Genomic DNA, 15876 nt, shown 5'->3' with positions numbered 1-15876 from the left:
AGTCTTCGTTTTCGTAACAATTGTCTTATAATAACAAGCATTACCTTGTACATCAACCGTCAAGTTTTAATCGCGAAGCACGCGTAGCGTGAAAAAAAAACTTTCTCTTCTTTATGAAATTCCGTTCGATCCATTCGTTGATTTCTCTGGTAAACACTTCATGATCGTTGGCTCTATTAATTTCCAGACTTCGGCAAGCTGTATTTGTTAAAAAATTATCTGCTTCAATAATCTTTGTTTTTATATATTTATTACGATACAAACAGACGAGCTCTTAAGATCATTTTCTATCCAGAGTTATCTAGATCATTAATGTTACTTTTATCTCTTCTATATTATAATTACACTCGAATTAAGTTCAACTTTGTACCATACTGTGATTTTTAACTTAAAAAAAAAAATCAAATAATCAATAAAAATCCAGCTGAAATTTTCATTGCTTAGTTTTCTTTTTTTTTAAATGTTCTAATTTCTCGAGCCGCTTATTTTGCTCGAATTTTCTGGTTTCACCTATGACAGAATGTAATAGCAGGAAGTTTAAATCCGGAAATGATTGAAAGAGCATTGCAATCTATTATTGATTTATACATAATACAGGGTGTTCGGCCACCTCTGGGAAAAATATAAATGGAAGATTCTAGAGGCCAAAATAAGACCAAAATCAAGAATACTAATTTGTTGATGGAGGCTTCGTTAAAAAGTTATTAACGTCTAAAGTTCCGCACGTACTGAATTTTTTTCTAGAAAGTGGGTAGGATTTCGGGGGTAGGTCTATTCACGAAAAATTATTGTAATTGACCCCCGAAGTCAAAAATAATTTTTTTAGAACGATTTGAAAAATTTTTTTTTCGCCGAAAAATTTCAGCACCTACCCGAATTTTTTTCTCGAAAATGGGTAGGATTTCAGGGGTATGTCTGTTCACCAAAAATTATTGTAATTGACCCCCGAAGTCGAAAATAATTTTTTTAGAACGATTTGAAAAATTTTTTTTTCGCCGAAAAATTTCAGCACCTACCCGAATTTTTTTCTCGAAAATGGGTAGGATTTTGGAGGTATGTCTGTTCACCAAAAATGATTGTAATCGACCCCCGTAACTAAAAATAATTTTTTCAGAACGATTTGAAATTTTTTAGTAACTTATTAACGAAGCCTCAGTCAGGAAACTGATATTTTTGATTTTCGTCTTATTTTGGCCTCTATTAAAATGTTCGATGCACTTACCAATTTCCCAATTTTTCGACAGCGTACGAACATCACGATAAATTCCATATACAATTTACAATTTAATTTCAATAAGTGAAAATTCTTACCTCGGAATGCCCGCGGATTTGAACATTGACGAGACTCTGTAATACCGTGGCAAGTATCTCTAAGTGCGCGTGAACGAGTTGTGTCTCCATGTGTAAACAGTGCAATGAAAAACAATTTCGTAGCTCGACGTTCGCGATCACCGACTCCTGGGCAACCATCTTGTTCTCTAGATATTCGACAGTGTCGGTCTGCAAAGCATACAAAAACTTCAATCGAAACAAATTAATTTTCGAGAACACGATAGCCGCGCACGTGGTTTCGCCATCAATTGGAACGAATTGCGTAAGACGATACAAGTTCAAGATGACATATTATCACCTCGTTTCTCCTCTTATTAATGTAACTAACCTTGAGCAATTTCAGAATAATCACGTAATGACTGGTAACAATGAATTAGAGTTAAGTCACCGGATAAATATACATCGCGTAAGACTCTAAATCACCACCTGTTACTTCGTAGCGGGGACTCGTAACGAAATGGAAAATACCGGTGTTATACTTGTAACAACGATATTCGATATTGTATCGGTTTCTAATAATACCGGCGCCAAGTCCCTGTTTCGAAGAATTAACTTACATCAGTGCCGCGGATGACTCCTTGCATTTGTCGTTTCTTTAAAGACAACATTGTGGATAATGCACGCTGATGATCAGCACTGACCCCGCGTTCATGCCTCTCACATAGTATTCTGTGCGCTACTAAAATATCTAAGAGGAGATTCAGCCTTTCACAGACCATTGTTTCTTCTCTGACTGCTTGTTGCAGAGCTCTCGTTGAGAGCAAGTTGAATTCTCTGTAATTAAAATTACCTACGTATGGATACATCTCCAGAATAAAAAGATATGATTGATGTTATTAACAGAGCTGTAAATAAATTACTTACGACCATTTCGAAATTCCTTTCATGATTTTTTAAGACACCGATACAGACATAATTATAATTTCACACACACACACACACACACACACACACACACACACACACACACACACACACACACACACATACAATTTATAATGGTACGAAAGACCCAAAAGCTAAAAAATTTAAGCATTTAGTCTTGCAATTTGTGGGTGAAGTCGATAAGGCGACTCACAGTAGTTTAGAACGAAAGAAGTTGAAATAAAGACAGCCTGGTATTTTGCAATTGTAAACTTAAAAGAGGAAACCAGCAACCTGGTTATCATTGCGATACCTGTAGTTAAACCGTAGAGATTTTCATTACGACGATTGCGTTGAAAAATACTGTACCACGTATGCTACAGAACCTGATTTACGCAATAAAAACAAGGAACAAAAGTATACTGGACACGCGAATAAAACATTGTACTATTATGTGCTTTATTTTCGGTATAGCTTCGCTGAAATAACAGCAACGAAAATCTTTGTCGCTTTAGTACTCACTTCGAGATGATATGGAAACCCTTTTTCATCTCTTGCCAAATGGTAGATCCACCAGTGGCCCAAGCAGTGGTACCGTGGGGCTCCGAGGCTAAATTGTTCAACTGCGTGCCTAATTCCGCCATGTCTACTGCGTAGCTGTGGGATCTAATTGCCAGGCAATCTGCGATGTTTTTCAGCCGAGAGATACCGAGCAGTATCACTCTGATTTGATCGCGACTGTTCGCGAATTCGGTTAACGTTTCCGGCGGCACCAGCTCCTTCGCTTTCGAGGACAGTTCCGACGTGGCGAATTCGTCCGGCACTCGCCTGAATACCTCGCGAATTTTATGTTGGGTCTCCTCGCCGGTGTAGGTAAAGAAAAATTGTACAATGTGGTCTTTGCTCACTACCGGATGGCGCGCGATAACGGTGAGAAATCTCAGGAGGGACCGTCTCCTTTCTTCCAGAAACTGAGAGTCCGCTGTAAATAGCGAATCATGATTAATACATTATCCAAAACAATGGAAGGTTCGCGTCCCTGACGATTCAGGGGAATTAATAGCAGGCTACACGGTACGCAATACGAGGGTTCGTTAACCTTGCGAAGGCACGAGCATCACGAGTAAATTATCCTACGTAAAGTTGATGTTTTAGAATTTTTTTTTTTTTACCGTTTTAAAATAAGATTATTTATAACAGAAATCTTTACCTCCCACGATTTTTTTCGGCGGTAGTTTCGGTATCAACCTGTACGGGAATCTGGCCAAGAGGAGTTCGTGCAACGATACGAAATCATTGTAGCGTCTATAAACGACGGAATTGAATCTCTGAAAATAATTCAATGCACAACTCTGTCATTTTTACTTTTACTTTGCACACAGTATTTGCACAGTTTAAAATTATTTTAATCCTCAACTGGCACGTTAAGCTAACATTGTTTCTTCGTAATGCCGTTATCTGATTATGGTACTTGCTTGCCCAAAACTTTGTGTACCTTCGAAACTGCCGTTAAACTTCGACATACGTGAAAAGCGGTTGCATTACGAAACGCAATAATTACATTTTTTTTTTTTCAGCCAGATGGAGATTAAATATTTATTTTTTTTGTATGTATTAAATACCTTGCTCGTCACTTGGTACTCCACGTGTTTCAAAAAGATCCCCTTCTTTTCCGGTACCAAGTTTACTTCTATCGTGTCCAGATTACAAATATCCGAGTACGTGAGGTTCAATTTTGCAGGGTTGCTACCTTTGTGCAACCTTTGAGCCAGAAGCGTCACTTCCGACAAATCGCACAGAGTAGGAACAGGTAATTCTATTAAAAAAAAAAAAAAAAAACAAATTGATACAAGAATAGAAAAATTAAATAATATACAGGGTGACTCGTTTGAGTCGACCAACTCGAGTATGCAATCAATGGGAGGGGAATGTCAGCGTGAAACGACATCTAGGCAAAATGGTGTCGAAATTAGATTAAAACACGTCAAATCAGAATAGTCGAAGACCAAGGACGGTCTCTGTAGAATGATAAGTCCAAATTCGAGATCTGCGATTCGTGTACCGGTTCGTCTCGACCGGTTTTGAGGAATGTAACCAATTGGTGTCCTCTGCGGTGGACTCCTCCCCCCTACCCCGGAGATCCCAAAGGTTCCTTTAAAGAAGCATATAAGCCCGAACGCTATGGCATCGTGGTCAGTTGTTGACGTTAGTCGGAACCGTAGAAAACGAAACGCTCGATTCGTTGTCGCTGCAACTCTGCAGCGTGCGAATAAAAAACGCTCGCAGAGACGACGTTATCGAGTTTGCGTTGTTATTGCGGAGAGTCGGGGAAGCCAGTTATCGTATACACGTATTTTTAGAATCTGAACGGCATCCGTACATTGAAATTCTTTCTAACTCGTTGGAAAAGCTTCATTAGAGAATTTGTCAAAACGCGTAAATAAAACTTAACTGTGTCTGTGCATCAAACATTTTTACGAAACAAAAAATTTCCTAAATTCAATTTCCAACATATTGTGCCATGCATGATTTTACTGTAGGAACAGGCATAAGCGAGATATTGTACATTTTATAATTGGTGGACACCTTCTTCCTGATAACTGTCTTTATTTCGATTTAGAAATCGTGTGTCGCAAAGTGGCAGACGAGATATCCGGAAGAACGGTACATTTCCGGCGAACCTCCTTCAGGTTCATTCAAAATCATCCTTTTACTGATAAGCATGTCGGCGCTTATTGCATTGGTCAGCGACACCATTAAAAACCGGATTTCTTCACACACTGTCTAGATACGAAGGAAACTCTACGGGATTTTAAGCACTTCGAAACGGTTCGAATTTAGAGGTTAGGACCAAGCTTACATTACGCGTTAGTAAGGCCAAATAGATGAACAAAGTTTCTATAAACTCATGCCCGTACATGCTTCATTAAAAAGATATAAATGTTCGAAGATATTTACGATTTGTTGTGGCAGTTATAAGCAATGTTCGACAACTTCTCCTTCTCTAAGAATGCAGATAACTGGCATTGAGAATCATGATATGTATACGATTTTCTACGACGAACTTTAAACACGAACCATGCCCGTATTTCTTTGGACGTTTATATCTTCTCACTACAGCATTTTCGAGCGTAAGTTTATATGAAATTTATTCGTCTACATAACCTCAATAACACGTAATATAAGTTTGAATCTAATCTTTTTGGACACCGAAGTTTAGAACTTTTGAAAGTCTGGAATGTTTCGAATGTTTCTAAACAAATTAATTTCATTTTTTTAGTAACTAAGTAAGTATATAATGGTCACTATTTTGAGAAATTCTTATATGCTTCCCAAGTTTACCTTTCGTCACGAGTACTTAATTTTTTATTAAAGATTTGTACAAACGTGTTAACCTTGAGATTCGGAGTTTTCCAGGAGTTTGTCGCTTGGTTGTTTTCCTTGCTGAGCAAACGCGACTAGTGCAAGGCCCTTGTACAATCCGCTCCTGGTCAGGTAACCCGTCTTGCTGTCCACGAGTTCCCATATCTGATGTAAAAAAAAAAATAATCTAATTTTAATCCAAACATAACAGGTATTTTTCCCTCTTCTCTATTAAAAAATATTTCGTGCACGTTATAATGTGCACCAAGCACGAAGAGGTTAAATTTTTTAAGTCTAGTTTGAAAGGGAACAATGGAAACGAGTTTCAAATGCAGCTGACCTTGATAAACCACGTATGACGTGTAATTTCAAGCGGGGCATCCTTCACCAATTCATTAAACTTGTTTCCCAAACGAACGAAAGAAGAATGCAGTATTAAATCATTTCTTAAGTCTTTGGGCCTTATGAACATTATTGGTTCAATGTAAATATATAAAATAAAACTACAAGTCCATGAATGTTTTATATTTTGCCTTCCCCAGCAGTCATTGAAATTTTATGCAGGATGGTCGATACTTTTCAATTAAAAAAGAACACACGTACAGAAGGTCATGCGCGAAAGAATGTGACTATGAGTAAGTCCTTGTACACTTTGGATACGGTATAAATACATTTGTTCGTCGTACGGTATCAGCCAAATAATCTCACGTTCATTATTCTTGCAATCGCTCGAATGCTAGACATATCATTTCAGACAGCGAATATTTGTACGTTAATAGACCGCGCAAAAAAAAAGAAATTGAATCGAAGATGGCGATTTGCGCGCCAACCGTGGGGCTAAATCTGATAATCAGTCGCAACCTGTGCGATAGACTCGACTAACGGTGCAACCTCGGTTAGCACTGTGGACGATTCCTAAGGATTAGGCCATAAATGAAAGTAACTGCATTCCGAGAATTTTTATACCTTGCTGCGCCATTCCACTACTCCTGCTTTCGTTCCCACTCTTTCAACGATCCGCCAGACTTTGCAGAAACTGCACGGTTACGTGTATACAGGGTGTTCGGCCATCCCTGGGAAAAAATTTTAATAGGAGGTTTTAGAGGCCAAAATAAAACGAAAATCAAGATTACCAATTTGTTGATTGGGGCTTCGTTAAAAAGTTATTAACAAATTTTAAATCATTTTAAAAAAATTATTTCTAGGTTCTGGAGTCAAATACAACCATTTTTGGTGAATACACATAACCCCGAAATCCTACGCATTTTCGAGACAAAAATTCAGAAAGGTGGACAAATTTTTCGGCGAAAAAAAAATTTCAAATCATTTTGGAAAAATTATTTTCGGTTGCGGGGGTCAATTACAATCACTTTTGGTGAATAGACATACCCCCGAAATCCTGCGCATTTTCGAGAAAAAAATTCAGTAAAGGCGGTACTTTAAGCGTTAATAACTTCTTCACAAAACCTCCATCAACAAATTGATATTCTTGATTTTCGTCTTATTTTGGCCTCTAGAATCTTCCATTAAAATTTTTCCCAGGTTTGGCCGAACACCCTGTATACAGGGTTTTTCAATCCGAGCGAACTTTGCAAGTCGTTGTCCGCCATATTTGTTGATCGCTTGAGTTACGTGACATTTGCGTTCAGTAGTGCTTTACAAGTAATTTAATCCGTTGAAATCAGGCATTAGCAATGAACGTTAAATTTAAGCGTAATCAATTTGGTTATAAAGAATTTTTTAATAAAGATACTACATCGAATAAAACTTTAATTATCGAATGAATGTCCAAAAATATTGCACTCGACGGAGCATCGAGTTCGACGGCGAAGCGAGATAACATCGTAAACAGTAACGTAATCGTTTCGACATTCGAATTTCTCTCTTTTACTCGCTATCCTTTTCTATGTCTCGATCGACTTTAGTATAGTGTTGTCTTGAATATTGGCCGGTTGCTATTCTCACCAGAATTCTTGGAACTGGCTTCCCGCTTGTCTGGACGCGACGGTCAAGGATGTTTATGTTTTTAAATCTACTGTGAGGTATCGGTATGCTCCATCTCTCGCACTCATACTCTCTGATAAGACGTCTGTATTCGTGCCGCATTGTCAATTTAGAAGCACGATATTTCAATAGAGTACTTCTAAATACTGTTCGAAAATGCAAGGGGCCATTGAAGTTGAAAAGGCTCGCTCGTGACGAGCTAACCTAACCTCTCAGCTTTCTCGACGATTGTTCACGACTAGCGTTCACACGTACCAACGAACAAGAAACCTATTTTCATTGTAGTTTCCTCTTGGTGAACTCGATCGACGATTAAGGTATAATGACACTCGCGAAACCAACGAGAAAACAAGGACCAGGAACTTTCAAACATGTGCACGACGAATGGCATTTTTACGAGGCTTTAACTTCAATCTTATCTGCATTCGCTTTTCCCATTTTCCCCATTTCTCTGCTTTGCTTTCCCCGCCGTCGTACTTTCGTGAACGAAACTTTTCCGATCTCCCTAACTCGCATCTGTTTGTATTCGTTTCTTTGTTCGATCTATGATCGAAGTCTTCGCGTCTGAACTACTTAGTTATCAGATTGTGTCTAATTGCGTGATTCGATAAAAGGAAGTTTAATCGCATACCGTTACTACATCGCGTTATGGAAATTGGTATTATAGGCGCAATAATGAAAGCATTTATTACCGCGTCCTGAACATGCATATAGTTTAGTAACGCTTCAGTTTTGCTAGGAAACTGTTTTTACAGCGTCCAGTTATAACATTTTATTATTATGTTTATGTACCGGCACTTACTGATCCGAAGAAAAGCATGCTTGAAAATACTACGAGAGGATTTCACATTCTGTCGCGTTTCTTTCACCGCTGGCAGCAGACTTTCTTTTCATTCATATTCAAACTATTGCTGGAAGAACAAAAGGTGCTTTACAATGTAAACGACTTCCTCTGTTCAAACGACTTTCTTTCCATGGTTACCGGGAGATGCAATTACTTATTTTTCCTAATTTCAACTAACGCTCTCTAAAAAAGAAGACAGAATTCTTGGGTTCGAAATTTATAAACCGTTTTATTTATTTTAATTAATATCGATTTAGATTAAAGGACCGTGACAAATTATTTAATGAAAGTCATCCAAATTAAATGCTTGTAATTAAATTCTTTAAGAGAACTTTTGTACAATTTCGAAACGTAAAAAAAAATTATTTCCTTCCCCGCTGACGCTATTTTATGCGAGGACACAACTGGTTATAGCTCATGATGTATTATTAACAATAAAATTCTATTTGTTGTAAAATATTAGTTTAAAACAATGACAAAGTATGACATTGTAATTTATTAGTTAGCTATAATTTATAGTAGCCTGACAGTGATGTATACTTATTCTTACAGTCGCTTAGACTTTAACATAAGGAATAAAAGTTAACAAAGACGAGGAAAATACTGAACCAAATAAGAATTTCGAATAATGAATTGAAAATGAACGAGCGTACGTTCCAAGAAATAAAATTATCGATTATTTCAATTTAAAATTAAACTGTTCGATCGATTGAATCGTCGCGAATAAATTACTTGTAGGTTGGTATTACCGGTTATCCGTTATTCGAACAAAATGACGTCCATTTCTGAAAGACACGAGCGGCGAAGTATTGGTAAGCAGGAAGAGGAAACAACTGGAACGTCATTAAACAAAATTATTGCTGAGGGTTTGGGGGAAGAGAGGTTGGGACACGTATGCATGAAAGTTTTATCTTATGCGCGTATCTGTGTTGTGTCGAGCGTCGCATGGTACGCGTGCAAACATAACCGTATCCACTGCGAAACTACCGCTCGACATTTCTTCTCAACGATTTGACACACATGTTTATTAACAACTGGTCATTACCCGCGGCTTCGCCACTTTTTAAGCAATTCTCGACGACAATTTAATGCCAGATTTATTGACATCGATTGCAAATGTGTTTATCGAAACCCGTCGTGTTGACAGTTACGCTAAAATACGATTTTCTTTTTTTTAAATTTAAATGCGTATTATTGTTTGGGTTTCTACTAAATTAATCTCATTTACTGGTCTCCTATTCTGATGGAAAGAGATGCTGTCGCTGTGTCTTGTTGTTTTTATTCCCTCGTAAGATTCGGTTTCTTGTTTACACAAAGATGCGATAGGACCTTGCATAAACACAAGAGAGGTGTTAGTCTCCAACGCCTCAGTTTTTTAGCTCTCAGGTTTCTGTTCGACTGCAGTTCAGTTCTCTCGTAAAAGTCACAGTGAAAGGGTGTCCCTTACAAAGCGTATAAAATAAAGTGTTACTATCATTCAAAAATAAAATCTGAGTATTTTATTTAAATAAGCCCGTTTCTAATAATTATTCGGTTAAAATGTGACGATGAACCGTCGTGCATAATATATGATGGAACGATTCTTTGAACGATACATGCAGTTGGTTGCTCAAGGAATTGACACAAGACTGACCCGTTAATCTTCCGCTAACAAAAGAAAAACGAAGAGTTATCGAATATCGTATACCGAGAGTCAAGTAGAATCAGTTATGCTATTTGGCCCAGTTCGTGATTAACAATCGTCCGGGGTACACAAATGGTTATAACTTGGCAACAAGGTCATTTAGATATTTATATAAATTTTTTTGGGGCACTGATGATACACGCTTATATGCATGCGTAATAGATTAATCTAGCAAAATGTGATAAAATTACAATTTTTAAATAAAATAAACGACGAACTGCTTTAATAGTACGAAATTTAAAATTCGTATATATGCGTCAAACATGCTAACATAACACGGAACACGTAAGAAAAGCGATAAGATTGGAACTTCTTTAAATTCATACAAATTAATTTTGCAATGCTAAAAATGCTGAATTTAATCTACCTATTTACTGTGTCATATTCAAGTACATCATTCGAAATTTTTCAAGCATGAAAATTCAAAGATAAATTTTATGTTATGTAATTGGTGACGTTCGATAATAACCACATCCAAATTTGAAACGTTATACGAATATACGATTATTTGTATATTACTACAGAAAGAATTTTTAATTATTCCTTAGAAAATGTGATTCTGATGCGTTATGTCATGCTTACTGTACATGAGCAATGCGGAAAGAATGTTTCTACGAATAATAATTTGTTTAGATTAAAAAAAAAAAACACATCCTGTAGAAACGATTGTTTTTTATTCTCAGATGAAGACAATTGAACGATCTGAACTGTTTTTTTTTTTCAATCAAGAACGATGTATATTTTTAAGTTTCCAAATATCGTATATTATTTTTCCAGTTACAGAGTAAAATATTTTTTGCTCGATCAGGGAGTTGCAAACAAATTAAACGGTTGCTTTAAAAAAAACTTGTAACTTGAGATTCCATTCATTAAACGAGCTAATATTATTCTATGAATTACATCAGTCTGTTCTCTATGCAGAGTGTCCCGCCATCTTTGGGAGAAATTTTAATGAAAGATTCTAGAGGACCAAAAAAAAAACGAAAATCAAGAATACCAATTTGTTGCTGGAGGCTTCGTTAAAAAGTTATTAACGTTTAAAGTTTCGCCTTACATATGTACATCCAATTTCAGGTCAATATTTCTAACCTCACATTATATTTTCGGAGAAGAATTTTTTTCTCGAAAGTGCGTAGGATTTCGAGGGTATGTCTGTTCACCAAAAATGATTGTAATTGACCACCACAACCAAAAATAATTTTTCCAGAACGATTTGAAATTTTTTAATTTTGTCGAAAAATTTGTCCACATACTCGAATTTTTTTCTCGAAAGTACGTAGGATTTCGAGGATATGTGTATTCACCAAAAATGATTGTAATTGACACCCGCAATCAGAAATAATTTTTCCAGAACGATTTGAAATTTTTTAATTTTGTCGAAAAATTTGTCCACATACTCGAATTTTTTTCTCGAAAGTACGTAGGATTTCGAGGATATGTGCATTCACCAAAAATGATTGTAATTGACACCCGCAATCAGAAATAATTTTTTCAGAATGATTTGAAATATTTTAATAACTTTTTAACGAAGCCTCAATCAAGAAATTGGTATTCTTGATTTTCGTCTTATTTTGACCTCTAGGATCACTCATTAAAATGTTTTCCAAGGGTGATCGAACACTCTGTATAAGACCAACGCGTGTAGTTTCTGTTTGAAACGATAACAGCAGACTGTACAAATCCAAAAATAATAGAATTGCATCTAATCTCATCTATAACCCTTGAATGATCGTAAGAATGAAAGAAAACAAGACAGACGTTTGTTTTGGAAATAACTGCACGATGAACAGCTGCACTCGTATCGCACTTAAAGAGTGCGAAGTCTCGATTATAGTGGTTTCCCTTCATGAATGAACTTCTGTGTACGATTTACATGTGTACGACTTCTGTGATCATTTTACAAGCCTTCGCGTATTTTTGTTTAAGCTAATTGTATTTCAGGAAACTATGCACTCATTCATGCACCAATAATTTATAGAGCACTTAATAGGGATGGCGTGCAAAATCACTAACAGTGATTTATCACAGTGATCATAAAATTACGATCACTCCCGTGATTTTTTCACGCTCGTAAACTCCATTCACGACGGTGATCCGAAAGATGGCGTTTTAGTAGCGGTTCACGTTAACTGAGATCGTTAGTGTTTCGCTAACTCCCCTCAGTGGAAATTTAAAGAATTACAAATGCATCAAATTTAAATTGTATAGCAATGAAAAAGGCTAGGTTAGGTTTGGGTTAGTATTTAAAAATAACAACATAAATAATTTTGATGGTTTTAAATTAATCCAGTTTTCAAAAATATCCTTTCGCCAAATCATCTAATATTTCTTACTGTGCATATTAAAATATATGGTAGGTTTTTATTCGTAATAGCTGCTTTGACTATAATTGGCTCTTCTAATAATATAAACCTATCATGTGATATACTCATCCACACAATGATTTTAACTAAATTTTTTTTATATCCTGTTATTCTTACATTATTATAAATATATTTATTATATTATTTTAATCAAACCTTGCTGAACTGCTCTTATAATAATATTATTCATAATGTTATAACATAAGTGACATGTATCACTAACCATAATATTTATATTACAAAGAAATAAATTAGAATAAAAAATTACAAACAGGTTAGTTTTGCATATACATTACTTTGTTGAAAAATTTTACGAACATTTATGAAACGAATGTTAAAACAATGAGAAATAAAACCTTATACTTACATCTATTTATCACTTTTAATTTTTCCTTTCCTTTCTCCTAATAAGAAAATTATGTCAACATTGCTTTTAGACCATATTATAATGTAATACATATACAGTCTAAGGACATAATTCGTGAAAAGTGAAAAGAATGTTCGCCACCAATTAAAAGCGATCGCGAAGAATCATGAATCACTGTGAAAAATCACCATGATTGGGAATGAACGAGTGATTCAAAAGTAACAATTCACGCCATCTCTAGTACTTATCATCTTCGATACAAACACTCAAACATCCGCGTTGATTGGTATTTAAAAAATTTTGTCGTACGAAAACGAACGAAGCATCGAGTTTAAACGCACACGTGCGTCGTCTTCGAAGTGCCAACGACGAGTTAACTCGTCATGAGCGTTGGATAAACGTTTTCCAATGACGAGTTAACTCGTCATCTCCGGTTGAACGGTTCAGCTACGCGATACACGACGAATCCCTTTGTATCGCCTTACACGATGTGTATCATTCAGGATCGTCTTATTCATAGAGATCCGCGATGACTGGCGATAAAGCGGCGACCCACGTAACGTTATTTTGATTGTGTCATTAGTCAATGAACGAGACGCGACGTTCAATCCCCATTACAACGTTTCGTGCCGTGTCACTTTATTGTTTCTAGTTTCTTCTATAATCGGTGTTCGGTGTACGCTGGATTCGACTCGATTCAATATAAATAGAAAATTGATAAACTATAGAAATATCAAGCGACGATTCTTCAACGTGAAAATATCGAACGTATGGAAAATACATTTACGATCAAAGTTGACCCTGGTGCATAATCTTCCACTATTACGAAGGGGCGTTCGTGCCGGACTATCGTCGACGGGCGTGTTAATGATAAAATAATGATATTGTTAGGAGAACGGGACAACGAACAAGAACAAAAGAAGTTTATCCCAAATATATAATAATTCGATTATGTCGCAAAATTCTAAACCGTTGTACCATGAATTCGCCTAACTTTTACAAAATTTGTCAAGAAATCGACATGGTAAAATATGCGACCAAGCCGCTCGTTTGGCCAGTGTGGCCAGAAATGCTCGCAGATAGTATGACACAGTTTGTGTCTCGTTGTTTATTTTCTTTTCCGCTTGGACGTATTCGTCGTAGATAAGTATACGTCCTGAAGTTTGATCGTTCGAAGTCGCGTCACGCTCGTAAAAATTCTGAAACCGTTTTGTGTCGCCAGGAACCGCTATGCAATAAATTTATTCACGTGGCAACAGTTTCGGGCACGTAGACTGGTATACCGTTGTTCGTATATACTCAGAATTGATTCGTTATCTAACCGTGTCGTTATAATTCGCGTCAATTAACATAATTAAACCGACGGTGATATATTAATAAACATTAAATCCGTGCATTATTGCGAGCAATATTAATTGCGTAATTGCGATCGAAAGTATTTCTACGATTACGAGGGATCGATGGGCAAAATTCAATTCGAATAATAGATAACCGATGAGACGACCAACGTATATTCAATTTGTCGATTAAAATATTTCAGAACGCATCGGTTAACTTTAGAAATGGAATAAAATTAATTTAGTGTCACTGGTATTACAAATAACGGTATTTAAAATGTACTTGGGTCAGCTAGAGTCAAGTAAAATTTGGCTCATGGTCTTTGGGATATCCGAATTGCTTTAAACGTAAGCGCAGCGTATAAAGAAAGCACAAGTTGGAAACTGTAGTCTTGTCTGTACGTGGCCCTAAGTAGTAGCTACACGGCTTGTACGAAAAGGAGACAAGAGGGAAACGAAGAGGACATACCTGACTGAGAACGGAGCTGCTCAGCTGAGACTTGACAAGGAGGGATTTAAACACCTCTCGTTCCACATTTCCACTCGTGGGAGAGCAAATCTTCTCGTAGACTTCTCTGTAGAACGCCGGTATGCAGCCTGGTTACCGTGCGCCGATGGAAAGCAAAATAAAAGGACATCATTTCGCGAGAAATTACAGAATCGCACTTTTGCACATCAACGTTGCAAAGTGAATAACTATACCGTTGAAAAAAAACCCGACAAAACGTAATAGAAATGTATTTATCTATAGACTTCGAATAATAGTGTCATTGCTTCGAATTAAAAGTTTGTTGTTAGTTTTTCTAACACTTTCAATTCTCGTTTGATCCTCTTTGTTTTCGCGCAAAAGAGGACCTACGTTATTTTAACAAACGCGTCGAAAAGTTGATAAAAAAAATGTCGATCGTACGATGCGCTAGACGATCTTTAACGAAGCAATTAAAGAAAAGAAACATTATTTCTGTGAAGGAAAACTGAACGGTTTAAAAAAAAAAAAACGAGACACTGCGACAATGCGAATCTACGATAATCGAGAGTTAACGAGGTTCGATCAGCTAAAAGGGGACACGGGACGCTTTTAAAAACCGGACGACCTCGGGGAGACCTTGTCAAAGGTGTGTACGGTACACGAGTTCATCATTTACCGAACGACAGATCGGTCGACGCCATGTTGGATCACTTGTAGATCATCCGGAATCCTGCAAAATTGTTGCACTCCGAGCTTTACAAAACTATGATCACGTCAGGGTTTATCCTTGCGTTAACAGCCTACATTCACACGCGTCGCGTATTTTAAACAATAGGACGGTATAACTGACCGGCGAGGTACGAACAACGACACAAAAATATGAACAACATACGCCATCGCCGTGTGCCGCACAACTGACGACTAGCACGATTTCTCTGACCGGCCGTTCTTGTTTCTCCCGCCACGCATGCGCCCTCTCACACGTTCCACTAAAAACAGGTGGTTAAATGAAACCTCGACGCGGGAAATTCATATACAATATTGAGTTAAATGTTAACTCGACGTAATAACTATTCAAGTACATACAATATGTACAGAAAAATTTGTATATAAGTTTATGTATGAACAAAAGTATATAGTAATTACATGAAGGATTTTATACCTATTTTTATTTAAATAAACCCACGAGGTAACTACCTAAGGGAATTAGATTGAATAATTTAAGATAGAAAACTACTAAGGTAAACAA

At 36.7% G+C, this 15876-nt stretch overlaps 1 protein-coding gene across 1 annotated transcript; it reads right to left on the bottom strand.

The window, feature by feature from the left end:
* Positions 1–62: 62 nt before the first annotated feature.
* Positions 63–15527, bottom strand: LOC122397135 (sorting nexin-8-like). Its single transcript, XM_043396049.1, has 9 exons — positions 15304–15527; positions 14628–14755; positions 5592–5724; positions 3819–4012; positions 3407–3524; positions 2719–3178; positions 1890–2106; positions 1312–1500; positions 63–198 (listed from the first exon to the last, which is right to left on the bottom strand). The coding sequence occupies exons 1-9, from the start codon at positions 15326–15328 to the stop codon at positions 112–114; spliced, it is 1551 nt and encodes a 516-aa protein (XP_043251984.1). The 5' UTR covers positions 15329–15527; the 3' UTR covers positions 63–111.
* Positions 15528–15876: the final 349 nt, after the last annotated feature.

This window comes from Colletes gigas, unplaced genomic scaffold (assembly GCF_013123115.1).
Source record: "Colletes gigas isolate AHSC1104 unplaced genomic scaffold, ASM1312311v1 Colletes_gigas_Sc00009, whole genome shotgun sequence".
NCBI lineage: Eukaryota > Metazoa > Arthropoda > Insecta > Hymenoptera > Colletidae > Colletes > Colletes gigas.
Note: the sequence above shows the minus strand (reverse complement) of the source record. Positions and strands in the feature narration are given on the sequence as shown.